Source organism: Notothenia rossii, assembly GCF_949606895.1.
Source record: "Notothenia rossii genome assembly, chromosome: 10".
NCBI classification, from domain to species: Eukaryota; Metazoa; Chordata; class Actinopteri; order Perciformes; family Nototheniidae; genus Notothenia; species Notothenia rossii.
In genome coordinates this window covers 25,389,023-25,409,475 of record NC_136908.1, presented here as the reverse complement: position 1 = coordinate 25,409,475, position 20,453 = coordinate 25,389,023, and the positions used below count along the sequence as shown (strand labels likewise).

The following is a 20,453-nucleotide window of genomic DNA, read 5'->3' as shown; positions in this document are numbered from 1 at the left end:
GTCACATCCGTACAACAGATCTATAGATCATAAGGGCTCTGCTGTGAACAGTGATAAAACAGGTGTAGCTAGCCAGTCCATTGTTTTATAGATCTGGGCTGCCTCGTCATGTGACTGCCAGTGGGGAAAAACAGCAACACGGTTCATTTGTTGTCTCGCCGGCTGAGATTATGGCAAAATGGACATGATACATTGTATGTTTCATTTTCTGTAACGTTCAGGCTGCCTTAATCGATTGTCAATGCTTTGAAAACCCTCACAAGGTAAGATGTATTTCACGAAATAGTCATTGTAATAAAAGTAATAAACATCAGTTATAACTAAACTATGCTGTAGTCAACACTTACCTAGCATGTTCAGGGATGTGGTCTTGTGTTAATGCTCACTGACCTGTGTAACATGAGTTTCTGTGTATCTGTGTATGTCTGATACTTGGCACAAAACAGACATTAGGATTTTTTTGATTTTCATTACCTGACTAAGAGCATCAGCTTCCTGGGGTCCAGACAAAGATAGTAAACCGCAAAAGCATGCCAACAAATAACAAAGACAGTTTATATTGCATAATACAATCATTGTTTCAGATAGTTGGGCTGTTTATCTCATGAGCGATGACACAAACATAGCTGCACAATCACAGCCATGGGTCACATGGTCAAATATGCTATGGAATGCATACAACATTGCTACAACAACAACAACATCATTTTGGCAGAGTAAATACTAACATTTAATAATACAAATAAACTTTATTTGTATCAAACATTTGAATTATTTTTCTACAAATTGCCCTCAAATACACAGAAAATACAACAACAAAAATGAAACAGTCCAGCAAAAACATCCATTGAAATTAAAGGATAACATAATAAAGAAATGGGAGAAAAAATCTATGAAAGTGTGTCTTGGAAGTAGAATTTATAACAGTGTTAATATAAGGGTTTCCACTGTGCTTTATAAGGGGTAGCAGTGACATCTTAAAATCAATGATAGTAAATCTGATAAACAGTATTCTTCAGGGATAAATCAGGACGAATCCTAATACAGACATATGCATCTCCAGCACAACTGGGTCCAACTGTTTAAACAAAAGTAAGACAAATGAGAAAACAACTTTGAAAGTCAGAAAATAAATGGCATCATCTGCATAATCAAATAATTGTGATGTTTAAGTGGATATATTTAAATGTTGGAGTTGTTCATGCAATTTGAAGAAATTGTGATTAGTATGTTTGAGGCTAAATGAGTGATGACACTTGGTGTATGTCTCCAGTGTTTGCCTGCTATGTGCTGAGTAACACATTGTGTTCAGAAGCAGTAAGCCGTTTTAGGTAGTTGACACATCTCTCAGATCAGATGTTAAGCAGTGATTCGGAATGGGAAATTCAATGAGATGAAACTGTAGTGATAATGTTTATACAGCATCAATCTCAGTGTTTATTGTTGTGATGACCTCAGATCAGCTGCTTCAGACAATCCCATCCTGTTATTGAGTGTGATAACTGTTTATCCACTCTCTTGAGAAATCTTCACCTCGCTCTTAGTGCTATGTAACTCAGCTCCAGACCCAAAAACCTTTTTTTTTATCTTTCAGAAAATGCATTAACAAGCTCTGTAGTATTTTTTCATCATCAGTTCCTAAATAACAGCATCATGAGTCAACACTTCATTGCCTTTTTAAATCTTGACAGCAGCAAGTTTGAGCGGGAAGTGAAACTCACAATAACGACTCAGCGATTACATTCTGACCTAAAAAAATGTTTACCTTATTAGACAAATCTACCTCATATCACTTATAGCAGCTATTTTATTACTTTTTTAATTACTTTCACTCTATTAGACCTGCAACTAATAATGTGTCTTATTCTTGATCAACGTGCTGATTATTTATTATTTTTAATTATTTTTAAGATTTGTCTAAATGTCTGTGAAAATGACTTATAAAGTCAAAAGTGACTTAATATTACAATTTCAATCCAACCAACAATCCCCAAACCCAAGTATATTCAAACATACTTAAAAAATGTAAAAAAACATCAATCCGGATGTGATGCCCCTGTGGGTTCATCTAGAGAGGGTGTGGCTGTGCTGTCTGTGCTGTCTTGATTGCCTTGATTGCAGTAACTCAGGGCACCTGGGTCTGGTGCCCTGCAGCTATTTAAAGCCTCTGCTCCTCTCTGTCTGCCCTCTGCTTTCCCCTACAGGCACCTGGTTTCGGTTGAGTATGTTATGAGTTTTCGCAGTTGCTTCACTTTGTGCACTTCGACACTCTCACACTCATACATGTCCATGCAATCCTCACCCTGCATTTACACAACTGATACCACTGACTAGTGATGGCGAGATGAAGCCTTATGAAGCTTTCCAGCCAATTGGTTCGCAAAAGGGTTCATCTCATGAGACTTCATCATGGACTTCATTTGATTTGAACACAAACCCCCTGTTGGTCAAAGTGTGTAAAACAGGCAGATTGGCATCTGAACAGTGTGCTCTATCTCATACCGAGTTCCCAATGAGAAAAGCCTTAGAATAACTCTAAACAACGAACATTAAATCACATGTTCATGTTAACAATATTGTTTTTATTCCAGTTGATTGTGATTGAAAGGCCAAAGGAAGCTGGTAAACATTGCAAATAGGGATTTGTATTCCTTACTACTATTCATAAACTTAACCATGTTGTAGCCTGAGAAAGGCTAAACCATATCAAAGAATACATTTATTAACTACATTATCTAATTTAGCTGTAGCTTTTATAAACGGCAAAAAAGACGTAATGACGAGTCGTTGAACCAGGGATCATTCGGACGTGAGTCAACTGCTTTCCTGCTGAGACACAGCAGACACGCTGAATCTCCCTGAAAACACTGAAACATATTTATTCATTCATGTTTTTTTCCTACATTTATGTATGCTTGTATCTATTTATACTTATGACATGTTCCGACCTCGACCTCTATATAAGTGAGGTTCTGAGCTCTTTTAATTCCATCGTGTCACCAGCGGGCCCGGGTACAGGAGGGGTAATATCGTTCTTATTATACATCCATGGGTATTATGAGCGTTGTGGTTCAACCGATCTGAATCGCTTCCTGAAGCAGTCACGTGGTATCGACAGGCAGCGAGGCTTCGTTTGTCATCGATGACGTCACTGGCCCAAAACGATACAAGCCTCGATACATGCTTCACAAAAAGCTTCGGGGATTACTCGACACACGCTCCGAAGCCTCGGCGCAATACGTAACATCCCTACCACTGACATCCCCACCTCATGTGTTACTTGTTTGCACTTAATTAATTTGGCTAATTTGAACCACTTGCTTTAATAAACATATTTTGTTAAACCGTTGATATGGTGTGTCTCCTCTTTGTTGTGGCCTTTTGAGCCAGGTCACAACAAAAACATTTAGGAAGTAGGAACCTACATACATCCGGCATTTTTATTTATTTTTAAGAATGAATGAAAGAATGACTGAATATAATTATTTTATATATAGTGAGCAATAGGTACATCGGGTAGGTATTATTGTAATGATAAAGCGATCATTTTCTAGATTAACTGATTATCAATATGTACTCTGTATAAAATGACAGAAAAAGGCTGATTCGGATGTCTTTAAATGTCTTGGTGTCCACTTTAAAATGATATCAAATTGAGAAAAGGTTGAACATTTTCATATTGCAGAGGTTGAAAACAGTTTTACCTGCAATTTTAGCGAATAAATTACTTTAGCAATGAATTGATTTTATTCATAAGGTCGAATAATCTTTGCAACTCTATCGAAAATGAGATGTTTTGACGATAGAAGAACCAAAGTGTATTCTGTTGTAATGTGACCTTTTATTTTTTGTTCACAGGTTCCAGTTTAATAAAGAGACAAACTCATGCTGAGCTCCATCATCACTCTCCCTCTGCAGTGAATCCATCCCGAGCATCAGTAACTCTGGTAAGATCATGTTTGGTGAGGCTTGTATGTGTTGTGTTCTTGTATTGATTCGTCTGAGTCATGTGCTTTTCTCACTTCCCAGTTGTGCGTCATTGTTGTTTTTAAACGACTAACATCTTCCATTCAGCAGGTTGCGTGGCCACCAATGCTCACAGACATCCTTTTACCCACTTAATATTTCCAGAGTGCCATGCCGCTACCCAATGACAACTCCATCAACACGGCCCCTTTGGACGAAGGCGAGGACACTGAACCCCTCATCGACAATGATCCAAGTATGTGTATCTTTTACAGCACTTAGAATGTGTATTCATTACGGCTGCACCCAGCAATTATCTTCATTATCAATTAAACTGCCTGTCGTTGTATTGTTTTATCGTTTGGTCTGTACATTTTGTCCCAGCAGAAGTCCAAGCAAACAACTACATTTGACTATTATGTTAAAGGTGGGGTAGGTAAGTTTGAGAAACCGGCTCGAGATACGCTTTTTGTTATATTCCATGGAATGCTCTTAACATCCCAATAGCAATGAATATCTGAAGTGCTTTGACAACAAATCCATACAAAAATGTCATCTGTGGAAGCCGTAGTACTGTAAAAAGCACGACCAATCATTTGAGCCGGCCCGGCTAAAATAACTGGATGGCCTACCTGCCTGTCAGCCTTCCATCTGTGCACAAACTTATCTCGTGCCCTCATTGGTCATGTGCGCGTTCGGTTTTGTGTGTGTTGGCTCTGTAAGGAAGTGGCAGATTCTTTTCCGGCCGTGTATTTTCAAATTCTAGTTCACTAGAGTTGGTTTCTCCTAAATGACCTACCCCACCTTTAACCTAAGATAAATTGACACATTTTCACTATTTTTTACTTGCACACACATAACACTGCATACAATTCAGAAAGTGAAAAAATTATAAAATAGTCAGGAGAGGTCAAGAAGCCACAGGCATAAACATAATTTAGGCAATACTAAGAATAAGATAGATAGATGATATATACTTTATTTATCCAATGTTTAAAAGAAACAAATTCAAATGAACATTTGCGGCAATTATATTTAAGACTACAATGATATTATATATATATATATATATATATATTTAGAAAGGTTTTATGAGGCAGCTGACCATCAAGAGACTGCAGGAAAAGTGATGATGCTGCAGGAAACTGGGGTAGCTGAGTGTCTACCTTTAAGCTGCATTTACTGCTTTGTTTAAACATTGCATTTAAAGTGTGTAATGTTTTTGTGTCATAAGTAGATTCATCAGGAACACTGGTTTTAATGACAGTTGTTCCATTAGAGTATAATAAAGAAATTCAAATGTGGAATAAAGGAGAAAATAAGATATATAAACATAATATATTATTTAAGTAATCTGCCAAATAAAGATAAAAACAATTAATATAATATAAACATAAGAAGTCATGTCAAGAAGTCATCACTCATTTGTTTACTTATTTTATGAATATTTATATTATTATTTACTTAGCTTTAGTTTTTCTTTTAACCTAAATTGTCATTGAATTCAATTTTTGTTGATTGATTGTCTTTCCTAAAAGTAAGTGTGCTCTGGCTACACACGTCAAATGCAATGCCAATGCGATTAACTAGATATCAATTTAACATCAAATGCTGTTAAAATGTTAGTTATTTTAAATATTATATATAGGTGAGTGTCATTATCTTAAAAACCAGCACAATACCATCTTGTAATACCGGAGCTTGTTTTCTGATTTGTTATATTTTAGCTTAAGATATAGTTCTTTAAAAAAAAGTAAGATAACCTTCTCAATAGATAAAAGAAGCGAAAGTCAAAATGGATCTGAATCATTTTAAATGGTTTTCACAGTGACTCTGTTCTCACAGTCCTCCCTTCATGTAAGAATCTTTGTTGTATGTTCTGTGTGCTCAGTTCCTCCTCAGTGCTGCTCGGCGCGCCTCAACCTGGCCTTCCTGATGTTCTGTGGGTTCTCCGTGGTCTACGGGCTCCGTGTCAACCTCAGTGTTGCCATGGTAGCCATGGTGAATACTACTGAACCCAAACCAGCCCTGAACAGCTCGGTGGTCTCTGCCTGTCCACTGCCACCCGGGGGGGACAACAGCAGCGACTCTTTCCATCAACCTGCAGGGGTAACAGTCAATCCCATACATACAATACACATTATACACTGCCCGTCCAAAAGAAAAAGACACACTCTAATATTTAGTTGGGCCTTCTTTAGCTTTGATTACGGGATGCAGTCGCCGTGGCACCATTTAGACAAGCTGCTGCAATGTCACAAAATGTATTTCTGTCCAGAGTTGCATTAACTTTCTGCCGAGATCTTGTATTGATGATGGGTCGCACCGAGTCTTCTTCAGCACATCCCAAAGATTCTCAATGGGGCTGAGGTCTGGACTCTGTGGGGCCAATCCATTTGTAAAGGATGTCTCATGCTCCCTGAACCACTCATTCACAATATGAGCCCAAGGAATCCTGGCATTGTCATTTTGGAATATGGCCGTGCCATCAGGGAAGAAAAACTCAATTGATGAAAAGACCTGGTCATTCAATATATTCAGGTAATCAGCTGACCTCATTCTTTGGGAACATAACGTTGCTGAACCTGACCAACTGCAGCAACCCAAGATCCTAACACTGCCCCAACAGGCCTGTGCGGTAGGCCCTAGGCATGATGGGTACATCACTTCATCCGCGTCTCTTCTTACCCTGATGCGCCCATCACTCTGGAAGAGGGTACGTCTGGATTCACTGATTTAGTGATTTATTAGTTTCAACAATCTCCTTATGATGGTTGTGTTCATTGGTTGATGCAGGCCAATAATCTGACCCTTCTGAAACTGATTAACATCCTCTCCACGACCACAGGATATGTCTTCTTCTGACATGGTGGTTTAAGAAATGAGACCGCAACAGCTGGGGTTAAATAACTTGTTGCAGGCTGAAACATTTTCATCACTGCAGTAATTATCAAATTGAAGGCTCTTATAGATTGGCTTAGTTAAATCCAGTTGGTGACTTTATTTTTGGACGGCAGTGTATTTCCTACATTATATAAATACATGAATGCATCTCCACTTCCACTCATTATCATGTGACCAACAATAACAACACGTGAGTAGTCTGGAACAAAACATTGGTAAACAAGATGACATGGTATCAGTTAGTTAGTCAGAGTGTATGTTTTGTTTGAATTAAGTAAGGAAAGTCATAACCTCTCTGAAAAGTACATTATTCAGTCAGATTTGCAGTCGATAAAAAGAGTAACTAGAGAGGAAGCTAATGACTTCAAAATGAATTAAATATACATTTTCCAGATTACAATTTTTTTCATTGTTTAATTCAATATTTTGCAAAGTTGCAGGCTAATATTACGTGGTGGCGGCTTGTAGGATTGTTTTTTTATGCAAAAACGATACAAACATCCAAAAGTCAACCTGTTTTGAAAAAGTTTTATGTAATGATTACCAAAATTCCCAAAATGTTTTACTCTTGTCAAATATTAAGACCTTGCTTCGAAACAAATGTGTTTGTGTTTGTCCTGTTATTAATAAAAAGTACTAATTTCATCCAATTAATCTTTTCATTCAAACTGAAGCTTTTTTATTTAATACATTTTTATTTTTTTGTTTTCCGCTGATGACTACATCTAATATCCAAAAAACCTCAATGGAAGCTTTAAATGTAAAAAAGACAATAACTTACACATTTAAAACAAATACATATTGTATACAACTTCTATCACACACTTGGAAGTGGACCACCTTTGCCTGGAGGGTAAACATCATATTAAGAGAGTGTGTGGCCTGTCAACAGAGTCTAATGCCTCCCCAATACACCCTCCCTTCCTCCTCTCCCAGATCCCCCAGTACCCCTGGGACTCGGAGACTCAGGGCTGGCTGCTGGGGGCCTTCTTCTTCGGATACCTGTGCACACAGATCCCGGGGGGCTACCTGTCGGGTCACTATGGGGGGAGTATCTTCCTGGGTGTCGGGGTGCTGGTCACTGCCTTCCTCACGCTGCTCACCCCTCTGGCTGCTCAGATGGGGTCCCACTGGCTGTTTGCACTACGAGCGCTGGAGGGCTTCGGGGAGGTGAGAGTGAGGAGCTGAGCACAGGTGGCTGTAGCATAGGAAGTGTGTAACGTTTCTGTCTATGTACTTCTAATTTATAACCAGGGTCTTCTCCAACATGTAATGGGTTCTTACTTGGCCCATGCTTTTAGATGAATTGTCTATGATAAAGGCTTCACCACACCAGTTGAACCACACAGTATATTTAACTACCTTTACAAAAAGGTACTTGTAATAGTAAAGCTAATTCTTTAAAAGCCTTTTCTTATTGTAATCCTTGTAAACAACATATTATTTCAATAGTTGTGTGAACAGTTTGTGATTGAGAGAAAATCATTTTTCCCTTTTTAAGTTTAAGTTGATTGTACACCAGGGGCCGTATTCACAAAGGATCTTAGGGCTAAAAGTAGCTCCTAACTGGCGAATTTAGGAGAAACTCCTAAACATAATGGGCGTGTCAGTCTTAAATTTAGGACTCCTAATTTTATTCACTAAGAGCAATTCAAAAAGTATTTTAGGCCTAAAAGTAGCACCTAAGTTTAGGAGAGCTTAAAAGTCCTCGAGAGGACTCCTAACTCAGTAAGACCTATTCACAAAGAATCTGAAAATGGCTGCGAGACGAAATGTTTTGGAGACAATGGAAGACTGTGAATTGATCAAGAGATATAGGCTAAATCGTGAGGGTATCAAACTTGTTTTGGAATTAGTGCGGGATGCAATAACATCCCCGACTAACAGGAATAACCCTATTAGTCCGGAAATAAAATGTTTGGCAACACTACGATATTTAGCAACAGGGAAAATGCAACTTTGCAATGCCGACGATTTAGGAATATCGCAACCATCAGTCAGCCGTGCCATAAACCAAACCATCAACGCGCTCTCTAGACCACATATCATCCAACAGTTTATCTGGTGTCCTTTGGACAATCAACAACTACACAGGATCAAAGCCAACTTCATGGCAATTGCAGGTATGCCCGGTGTGGTCGGTGCTATTGACGGGACGCACATAAAAATAATTGCGCCATCAAAAGATGAGGATGTGTTCGTCAATAGAAAGAAAGTACATTCCAAAAACACGCAGATTGTTTTCATTCATCATGATAGGGGGACTTGAACGGCGGTATGGGCTGTTATTGAACGTGTTTAAGTGCTGGAAATATGCTCATTGGATAATAGTTTGCAGGGTGCTTTTAATTGCCTCCTTGATTTAATGCAATTTACGTATTTTTATTGTTTGCTCTCTCTCTTTAACGTGCATATACAACGTCATTATCGTGGTCTGCACAAACTTTTCATCATGCGTGTATTCTGCTAACTGCACTGTCCATAACTATTTGATAGGAATACATTTCTAGCCTAGGCTATTTCCTTGTTTTTCGGTGATTTAGTGGGCTCGTTTGTGGGATGTTGCGGATGAGTTTCACCGAGACCGCCTGCTCTGAACAACCAATCACCGTACTGACCGCTTCTAAACTCATGCACGAGAATCGACGTAATCCATAGCAACGGCGCGTCACTCTTAGTTCACTCTTAGTGATTTATCCTTAGTATGAGTAGGTCTCAGCGGCTTTGTGAATAACTTTTAAGAAAAAACTCCTACGTAAAATGTTTTAGCGCGAGTTAGGAGCACTCCTAGCGGTAAGATAAAATGCTTTGTGAATACGGCCCCTGAGCTACAACTAACACATTTTATTTATTGATTCATATGCTGATTATTTTCTTGATTACAGAATTTAAAAAAAGTAAAATAAAGAACCTGGAAGGTTTTAAAAATTGCTTTTATTGCCCATTATGTCAAGTTATTTTAACATAATCCAGAATTCATTTACGCAGTGACTCTTGTGAACCAACAGTCATTTAATATTTGGGATGAAACAAACCTAGCACCCAAGACGTGCAGGGGGCGGAGCTAGCATTGCATCAATTCACCCTGATCAGCTGGTAAAATAAACAAAGTGAAGTATTTTTGCGCAGGAGACATCTGTAACCTTTTATTGCTAATCGTCCATATTTGGTATGAACAAAAATATGTTCTAATCCGTCTCCCTCTCTGCTGTCTCCCTCTCTGCTGTCTCTCTCTCTCTGCTGTCTCTCTCTCTCTGCTGTCTCTCTCTCTCTGCTGTCTCTCTCTCTCTCTCTGCCGTCTCCCTCTCTGCCGTCTCTCTCTCTCTGCTGTCTCCCTCTCTGCCGTCTCCCTCTCTGCTGTCTCTCCCTCTCTGCTGTCTCTCTCTCTCTGCTGTCTCTCTTTCTCTGCTGTGTCTCTCTCTCTCTGCTGTCTCTCTCTCTCTCTCTGCTTTCTCCCTCTCTTCCGTCTCCCTCATGTCCCTTCAGGGAGTGACGTTCCCGGCCATGATGTCGATGTGGGCTCGCTGGGCCCCTCCTCTGGAGCGCTCTCGCCTGATAACCCTGTCGGGGTCTGGGGGAAACTTTGGGGCCTTCATTGTTCTGCCTCTCACCGGCCTCATCTCCCAAAGCTTAGGCTGGCCCGCTGTCTTCTACCTCTGTGGTGAGCACGGGAACCAAACACAGTCACACACTTTTCTTAAAACATAGTCTCTCACAGGAAAGATGCCATGGTGGTAGATGCTGAACAAAACGGTTAATGCAAAAACGCTGTAATCAGTTACATATTTTTAGAACGCTAAGCGGTGTCTGGTTAAACACTAGCAATCAAATGAGAAGTGACGTTTTACCTTCATGCAAACACGTTAACAGCTGTACTGTAATATGATTCCATGCTTTAATGTTCAAAAAGGTATTGTTCTCATACTGCCTGTGCTGCAGCACCTCTTTTCACCCTCTGTCTGAAACCAGAGCCCAGTCTGCTCTGATTGGTTAGCTGTCCAGCTCTGTTGTGATTGTTCAACAACTTAGAGATATCCCGCCCCTTAGCCTGTCATGTACAATGTGTCAGAGCGCTAGCCAATAGAAGCGTGAGTGTTACATAGTGGGTGTTTCAAAATGTCGAGTACGCTTGCTTGGTAGCACATGTCTTCCGAGCGTCTTGCTTCAGAAGCTAGGCAAGAATACTTCCTGGCATTTGGAAAACGAAGAGTGGAACAGGCTAGCAGGTGTGCGTCATATGAGAGGCCCCGCTTTACATTTTCCGCCACAGATTTGGGGAAATTGGTCCGTGCTCAAAGCATTGTGGGGATTTTAAGACCGGAGTCTACACATGTGCAGCCTCGAAATGTCTCGCTACGAAGTACGCCTGGCTCGGTAGAATTCCAAGTACGCTGGACATTGGAGCAGTCCTTCGACGGCACTCGATGACGTAGTATGCTTGAAATAGTGGCTCTGGAGCAGCTTTACTCGACATTGAGAAACACCCAGTGATGTAATTATCTTACGGAAGTAAACAAAGGAGTCCAGTTCCGGCGGGATGGGGTGGGTGGGAAGAACAAAAGTGTTTGGGAGAGAAACTCCCTCTGGAGGAGACACAGGGATTTAAGCCTTTGCAGAAAGGGAACACCCAAAAAAGCATAATAAAGCCCCTTTAATGATATCATTTTCCAATAGTTGTTTTTTTGTTTTTGTTGAAAAATGGCCAGTACACATTGTTTTGTCAAACATCTCTATTTGCTGACAGCTTCTTCAACAATACCTTTAGAGCCGTTTGATTTTGTTATGACATCAGGGCCCGTATTCACAAAGGATCTTAGGGCTAAAAGTAGCTCCTAACTGGCGAATTTAGGAGAAACTCCTAAACATAATGGGCGTGTCAGTCTTAAGTTTAGGACTCCTAATTGTATTCACTAAGAGCAATTCACAAAGTATTTTAGGCCTAAAAGTAGCACCTAAGTTTAGGAGAGCTTAAAAGTCCTCGAGAGGACTCCTAACTCAGTAAGACCTATTCACAAAGAATCTAAAAATGGCTGCGAGACGAAATGTTTTGGAGACAATGGAAGACTGTGAATTGATCAAGGGATATAGGCTAAATCGTGAGGGTATCAAACTTGTTGTGGAATTAGTGCAGTATGCAATAACATCCACGACTAACAGGAATAACCCGATTAGTCCGGAAATAAAATGTTTGGCAACACTACGATATTTAGCAATGTGGGAAAATGCAACTTTGCAATGCCGACGATTCAGGAATATCGCAACCATCAGTCAGCCGTGCCATAAACCAAACCATCAACGCGCTCTCTAGACCACATATCATCCAACAGTTTATCCGGTTTCCTTTGGACAATCAACAACTACACAGGATCAAAGCCAACTTCATGGCAATTGCAGGTATGCCCGGTGTGGTCGGTGCTATTGACATAAAAATAATTGCGCCATCAAAAGATGAGGACGTGTTCGTCAATAGAAAGAAAGTACATTCCATCAACACGCAGATTGTTTTCATTCATCATGATAGGGGGACTTGAACGGCGGTATGGGCTGTTATTGAACGTGTTTAAGTGCTGGAAATATGCTCATTGGATAATAGTTTGCAGGGTGCTTGTAATTGCCTCCTTGATTTAATGCAATTTACGTATTTTTATTGTTTGCTCTCTCTTAACGTGCATATACAACGTCATTATCGTGGTCTGCACAAACTTGTCATCATGCGTTTATTCTGCTAACTGCACTGTCCATAACTATTTGATAGGAATACATTTCTAGCCTAGGCTATTTCCTTGTTTTTCGGTGATTTAGTGGGCTCGTTTGTGGGATGTTGCGGATGAGTTTCAGCGAGACCGCCTGCTCTGAACAACCAATCACCGTACTGACCGCTTCTAAACTCATGCACGAGAATCGACGTAATCCATAGCAACGGCGCGTCACTCTTAGTTCACTCTTAGTGATTTATCCTTAGTATGAGTAGGTCTCAGCGGCTTTGTGAATAACTTTTAAGAAAAAACTCCTACGTAAAATGTTTTAGCGCGAGTTAGGAGCACTCCTAGCGATAAGATAAAATGCTTTGTGAATACGGCCCCAGGCCTTCACTGTCAACCCTGCTTTATTTATTCATTACTATATCCAATCAAACCTTCTTTCTCTTTCCCTCAGGTGGTGCTGGTTGCCTCTGGACAGTTGTCTGGTTCATCTTCGTATCTGATGACCCTCGCACCCACTGTCGAATCAGCAAGGAGGAGAGAGATTACATCATAAAATCCATTGGATCTCAGGTGCGCGTGAAAGAATGTTTTATTTACAGCTAACTTTCTCAATATTGCCCTACAATTTTGGTAGAAAGAAAGCCGTAGAGATTAGAAATGACAAAATATGTATTTGTTTATAATATGTTAAATGAGAGCATGGTGAACAATGACATGCTCTGCTTTATGGTAGCTCCTCTGGGGATTTAAATGCAACAAATATTACTATGAGTCCACTGGTAATGTCCCAGTATTGCCACTATGGAAGAAGAAAATGACGTGCAGCTGTTAGTCTGAAAGGGAGTTTTGGATGAATTGATTAATTTAGGTCCTCTTTAACTACCACAGCTAGAAGAAACCAACGCAAGTTGATTAACATCAGACCCAAGCTTTTGATCCACTATAAGAGTGAGTCATGTGAAGCATTTGCAGCATATCATCACCAAGTCCTGTGGTTAAATGCCACAGAAGGTGACATAAATCCAAGCTGTCACCTTTAATTTTTGATAAATAACTTAAGAAAAACTCAAATTAAATTAATTATATTTGAGATGTTACATTGTTTTTAAACCGTTTTAGATTTCCTTAAATAATATCAATTTCATTTACTTTAGGTTTATGACAATACCTTGTCCCACACACTTGTACCCCATTTTGAGACTTGTTCAGCTTGCAGTGAAATGTTGTTAGGTTCCTTATGAAACTTCCTCTTTCTCTTCTCCATACTTCCTCTTCCCTCAGCTGTCATTCTGTCAGAATATTTCTTCTCTTTTTTTACTTAATGAAATCTTCCATATCGACACATTTATGTAATATGCCTGTAAATGTCCCTTCTCTTTAAATCTGTTCATTCATGTTTTTATTGTTCACAGTTCAAACCCACACACTTGATTTCATTAACATAAAAAAGTGTGTGCATTTACTCTTTTACATTGGCCTTAACCTTTTAAATGTGTGTAGACTAAGACTTTCATTCATACATATAGCTATAAACAGCTTTTATATTTAGCTGATCCCACAGCAGTTGTTCGACAGCAGGACATAAGATACTTCTACCTTGATCAATATAATGATAAAGCAACAATACTTTTACTTGAGTACAGTTTTTTAGTTTTCTCTACCCGCCACTGATCATGATATCAATGATAACTAATGGTTTGTTGTGGACATTATTGACTGTCTGAAGTGTTGTCTGAGGATGTGTGATGCGTGTGCAGGGTACAGGTCATGGCTGGTCCATGCCCCTGCTGTCCATGTCCATGTCGGTCCCTCTGTGGGCCATCATCATCACCCAGATGTGTTCCAACTGGTCCTACTACACCCTGCTCACCTCCCTGCCCACCTACATGGACAATGTCATGCACTTTGACCTCAAATCGGTGAGCTTTCCATTAATTGTTCTTCCATTTCATATTAATAAACTATAAAAAAATTCCTTTAAATAGCGCTTTATCGTGTCAGGGACCCTTCTTTACTGAAAATGTTGTGTGTTTTACTAAAACGAAACATAGCTTGCCCATTCCAAAAGTACAAATATGATGCTTCTCTTCGGATTTTAATCAATGCTAGATGTTTTCTAGCACTCAGCCCAGTTTATAACTGAGCTTGAGCAAAGTAATTACAATCTCCACTTTAAACTTATCAATTATTGGGCTTTAGAAATGCTTATAGCGCGATAAGTCACATGTATTATGTGGGTAGGTTTCAGGGTAGGTAAATGTACATGAGTAAAATAAAAACCGATATATATTAAAAATAAGTCATTATGTTTTTTATATTTATCATTATTCATGTTTAAAAAAAGAAAACATTTATCATATATAATAAAGTGTTAGGGGGGAAACTTATTTTTTTCCAAATAAGTGCAGATTTTGTATACCTTAGTCAGTGATCAAGATTCAAAGGTTTATTTTCATAACATGTACACAACTACGGTGTAATTACTTAATGTATGAAGAACTGAGATCACAGGTTCCTCAATAGTGCAATTTACTCAAATATTTAAATAACAACATAAAAACAGTGCAAGTTCAGGTGTTTAATAGTCTTATGGCCTGTGGGATGAAACTGTCCCTGAGTCTGGTGGTTTTAGCCCTGATGCTGCGGCACCGCCTGCCAGACGGCAGCAGACAGAGCAGTTTGTGGCTGGGGTGATGGGGGTCTTTGATAATCTTTCTACCTGAGCCGCTGGGTGTAGAGGTCCTCCATGGATGGCAGCTCCGTCCTGGTGCTGGCTGTTTTCCCCTGTTTACAGTCTTAATGCTAAGCTAAGATAAGCGACCAAGTTGCTGGCTGAGAGGGTGGTATCAATCTTCTTATCTAACTCTCAGCAAGAAAGACAATAAATGTGTTCTTGAAGCTCTTTTTTTAATCATTTCCCAGGTGTCCTCACCTTGTTGTCTCTGTTTCTGAACACTTACATGCACATCTCTTGATACTTGAGAAAGACAAACATGCTTGCTTTACTATCAAACCCTCCGCTGAACACTGATGTAATGTCTCTGTCTGGCTCCAGAATGGTTTCCTGTCCGCTCTGCCGTACCTCGGGGGCTGGCTGATGTCGATGCTGTCGGGCGTGGTGGCAGACAGCCTCATCGAGAGGGAGGTGTTCAGCGTCACCGTCGTACGCAAGCTCTTCACACTATTAGGTAAAAGACACTTTTCCTCTCAGATCGCTCATGTGTAGTTCACATATGAATGTATGGATGCACTGTGCACTCTTTTTAATTGCAACTATTTAGTTAAGAAACTAAAGCTTTAAGATTGATTAGATAAAAGTACCTACAAACTTTAAATTAAGCAGGGGACTTTAGCTCCATTCCACCTCTGGTCAAATCCAAATATTAAAAAGACAGAACCAGTAACCCCAGTGATGTTTTCTGAGCCTGTACTGGGTTTCCTTCCTCTCCTGACTCCCTCCTGGTGCAGGTCTGATGCTCCCGGCAGCTTTCCTCGTGGCTGTGAGTTTCTCCGGCTGCAACCATATCCTCGCCGTCACCTTCCTCACGCTCTCCACCACCCTTGGAGGCTTCACCGCCCCCGGGGTCTACATCAACCAGATAGACATCGCTCCACGGTGGGTGTTACTGACCTACACCTTCACTTCTCCCTAATTCAGCCATTTACACCTCAGTTTTAAGGGGCCCTCATATGCGTTTCTGCAGTGTGTTATATAGGTTTTCTTCTTCAAAGGCTAAAATCCAAGTTCCCTCCTTGTATACATATTATTTAAAGAGACTTTGTTTATTTGGAATCTTTTATATAACTGGTTTGTACTTGAAGAATGAATTATCAGAACGGTTGCCAAGTAAGTCTCTGTTAAATATTCCAGTTTCGTTCCAGCTTACTCACAAACGTACATACCGTATGTGTGATAAATTAACTGTAATAAATATAATCTGGCTGTATGGAAAATATAACATTTCAGGCTGATAACGACTTGCTCTTTCACTGTCTTTGCAGGTATGCAGGATTCCTTATGGGAATCAGCAACACTTTCGGGACCATTCCTGGAGTCCTGGCGCCCATTGTTACAGGATACTTCACTGAGGGTGTAAGTCTTGAAATAAATAGTCATAAAGTTACTTAAGTTACCATATATAATATTGTAAATGTATATATATTTATATATTGGGTGGGAACGAGAGACATGAAGAGAAATGTCACATTTAATCGTATTTTTAAGAAAAAGGCTATATTCAATATAGGCTTTTTATACCTAAACTTAGAACTGTGCTAATATTTGACCGGTTAAAATCTTTTACTAATTATAAATATATATAGAGTACAATGTTTTTTAAATATGTAGGCATTCAAAGTTTAAAAGTTAAAGTACTCAATGCAGAAAATGCCCCCTTTAACTAATATATTATACTTTTATATATATATTTTTTTAACACAATTCTAAATAAAAAGAATACAGATATTAAAGTTCATTATTTTCAGTTATAGTTTGTATATATACATTTATTTTTTAAATCCTTAAGTGATTACAGCATTTTCGCAACTAGAAGGCACTGTCCTGTTCATCTTTTCTGATTTCTTCTGTGAAATAACATTACTCTTATATTTATTTTATTTTTGGTTTTAAGGTAATCCCAATGTTATAATCAGGTTATAGGACTATTGTGATAGTTGGAATATGTTACTGACCACAGGTAATTAGTGGTATTGGAATACATTTGGTGATGCATCTCTTCTTCTGTGGTTGTCAGCACACCATGGCGGGCTGGATGAAGGTGTTCTGGGTGGCAGCGGGGATCAACATGGGGGGGGCTCTCGTCTACACCATATTTGGCAGCGGGAAGATCCAGCCGTGGGCCAATACTGAGGACGAGAGAGCAGAGATCGAGAAAGAAAGGAGCAGGTCTATCTCTACATAAAACATAAACACTCAGAGCAATACAAACAACAACACAAACAAAAGGGGCACACGCAGTACAGCTTTGAAAGACTGTTGGGTACATTTTAACCCAGAAAAACAGATATAGAGTTCTACTCTCTCAATGTATACAAAATATAGGAATGCAATACTCACTTCACAACTATGAAGAATGGAATCTTTACTGACAACATTTAATGGTTGACCAGGATAGTTTAATGGAGAACTTTTATCAATACTATTTTAGAACATGTATTCTCAGGTGAGCATTTGAAATCTTTTGTACTATAAACCCAGCAAAGACAATAATTATTGTAAAGCAGTTTTATACATAAAAATCTAACTTTATGCACATTTAAGTATGATTTGCTGGATATTCACTACCTTTACTAATACATTAGGAATCAGGGATACTTGTGTACTTGTCCTGTATACTGTTGGAAAAACTCACATGAGCATTTATATTACATGAACTGTACAGCACCTCAGATGAGACCAAAACAAATGTGGGTGATCTTGCTGTGGGATTTTATAAGATTTATTTAGCTGTAAATGAAATGGGACCATTTGTTTTATGAAGCAACCAGACATATGACGAAAAAGGATGAAGTGCTTTTAAACCCTGTAATTTCAGCTGCTTTGTTCACAGCTGTGTCTGTTTTGAAACGGACCAAAATAATCACTTTCCACACAGAATAATACACCAAAAGCCTTTTACTTGACGTAAATGATCTTTCTAGAGGTTTTTTATAATCCAGTCCAGATTCCAGAAAGTGCCAAGAACTTTGACTTGCCAATAGAATTATTTTTCATAGAAGAATATGTGGATTTGACGTGTTTTTAATCTGTCATCCTTTCTTTGACCCGTGCCGTTTGTTAAAAGTGCACTCTGATTGTAAAAATATGATTTAAACAGATGCAATAATTTATTTAACTTCTCTGTGTTGAAAATGTGTGAGATGTACAAATATGTTTACTTAATATTTGATTGGGTAAATGATCAAGTTTGTTTACAGAGCAAAACTAAAATCTGTGAAATCTGAGTGAGGTGTCTGTCTTTTTATCTTTTAGAAAATATATATATATTATAATTTTGTGTAAATATAATACATGAATAGATACAAATAAGCTAAATCAAACGGATATATAAATATGAAGGATAACATTACACAACAAGATTACAAACACACATAATACTTATTTTTTAGATCTAGAGAGTGTTGCCTCTAAGAAATACCAGAATCAGCATTATAAAACTGATATGCAATTGTAGGATGAAAAACACCCAACAAGGAAAGCTCCTTTGGATACACGATGAGGTTTTTGTGTCACAATGTTTATTTGTCTGCAGAGGATGTACAGAGATGTACATCACACATATTGTGTTTGAGCTGTGGGAATGTTTTCATGACCCACCTTTGGACTTTTAATACCATAAAACAGGGGTGGGGAACCTTTTTCCTCTCAAGGGCCATTTAAATGTTTCCAACACCCTCCGAGGGCCGTACAAATTATTGACCTCTGCTTAAAAATACTAAAATCACTGCCCATTCATTTGGCATTTCTTTCATGCTGTGCAAAGAAAAAGCAACCTCTCAATCCAGATATCTTACCATGAATCGTGCATGCATTCAGGTGCACGGTTGTGGCATGACCACCAAAACAGAAAGATTTGGACACAAGATGCAAATGTAATTAGTTTCCTATCCATGTGGACATGATTTAAGTGTGTGGGGGGGGGGGGACTAACCTCCTCTAGGGGGGTCTGGGAGGATGCTCCCCCGGGAAGATTATTTTTTAAATGTTGAAGTTAAAAGCATCAATCTGGTGCACTTTGAGAGCAAAATTAGGAGCTCTCTGGATACATCTCTCAACACGCAGATGAAACAGAACTGGAAGCAGATTTCTTTTTCTTTATGGATATTTTACAAATCACTCCCCTTTCAAACTGTATTCTTGTTTATTAATAACAAGTTTTTTGCTGTCATATAGTATTTTATACCCCTTTATCTTTTATTTTTTTATAATAACTATAATGATCATATAAAGATGTACCTTTACCTCACTGGTTGGAGAAAAAGCTTCTTATATTCGTTAGCATAGCTAGCTAACCAGATGCTAATAACAACAAAGTTATTGACTGTATGATCAGTATGACAGAAGAACAGATCGCCACTGGACTTTCAACTAAAGACACAGACACGCAGAAACTGCGGCATGTGTACGGCTCCTTATGGGTACTGACATTTTTGGAAGTGCCGGAGCGGCGTTCTGGTGCTCTCCGTCAGAAATACACCCCTGTCAGACGAGACATACCACGTGATGACACGTTAGGCTCGTGTTGTGTTCAAGGACCCTGACCTTGGCCAGGAAAAACAGGCACTCGCTTGTTTAATTTTTTGCGGTCTAGATTTCTTTAATTTTTTTCTTCTTTGCGTGTGTTTATGAATTACCTCGAGGGCCGTACCAAATGGTCTCGCGGGCCGTATACGGCCCGGGGGCCGCAGGTTCCCCACCCCTGCCATAAAACATACATTTACATACTTTTTGTACTGGATTGTTAATACAATATGCAATGAATACGTTCTTCCAAGGGTTTTGGACATAGGGTTCCCGCGGGGTCTTAAAAAGTCTTAAATTTGATAATCTGAATGTAAGGCCTTAAAAAGGTCTTGAGTATGACCAAAAAAATAAGAAAGGTCTTAAATATAATTTAGAAGGTCTTAAAAATGATCGGATTTGAAAGGTACTTCTGTGTTGCGATAGCGTCTAAATGTGTTTTGGGGAAAATGTCCGGGCTGCAAAGTAACCAGGATGGTAATAGCCTTTCAGTTCCCCCCAACAATTTGTATTAAATTAAATCAACATGGAACCAGTAATCATTAACTTTGTTTCCCACGGCCCCTTATTGGAGAACACCAAGCTAGTAACCTAGCAACCAAGCTTCAGCTAGTGGC

General features: G+C 39.1%; 1 protein-coding gene across 3 annotated transcripts; it reads left to right on the top strand.

The window, feature by feature from the left end:
* Positions 1–108: 108 nt before the first annotated feature.
* LOC307021061 (sialin) lies at positions 109–18,539 on the top strand. Of its 3 annotated transcripts, none has more exons than XM_079652830.1 (12): positions 109–263; positions 3,859–3,947; positions 4,132–4,222; positions 5,858–6,075; positions 7,807–8,040; positions 10,357–10,531; positions 13,027–13,145; positions 14,333–14,494; positions 15,631–15,763; positions 16,044–16,191; positions 16,578–16,668; positions 17,330–18,539. In XM_079652830.1, the coding sequence occupies exons 3-12, from the start codon at positions 4,138–4,140 to the stop codon at positions 17,495–17,497; spliced, it is 1,533 nt and encodes a 510-aa protein (XP_079508956.1). In that variant the 5' UTR covers positions 109–263; positions 3,859–3,947; positions 4,132–4,137; the 3' UTR covers positions 17,498–18,539. The 3 variants fall into 3 exon arrangements, with proteins under 3 accessions (XP_079508956.1, XP_079508955.1, XP_079508957.1); XM_079652829.1 differs by lacking the exon at positions 109–263 and adding an exon at positions 2,036–2,222; XM_079652831.1 differs by lacking the exon at positions 109–263 and adding an exon at positions 2,176–2,217.
* The last annotated feature ends 1,914 nt before the right edge of the window (positions 18,540–20,453 follow it).

Excerpts from the sequence above, each read along its gene's own strand:
- LOC307021061 (XM_079652829.1), top strand. The coding sequence starts at position 2,051 with ATGCCCCTGTGGGTTCATCTAGAGAGGGTGTGGCTGTGCTGTCTGTGC. Across the intron at positions 13,146-14,332 it reads TAAAATCCATTGGATCTCAG|GGTACAGGTCATGGCTGGTC; the intron begins GTGCGCGTGAAA and ends ATGCGTGTGCAG. Across the intron at positions 15,764-16,043 it reads CAAGCTCTTCACACTATTAG|GTCTGATGCTCCCGGCAGCT; the intron begins GTAAAAGACACT and ends CTCCTGGTGCAG.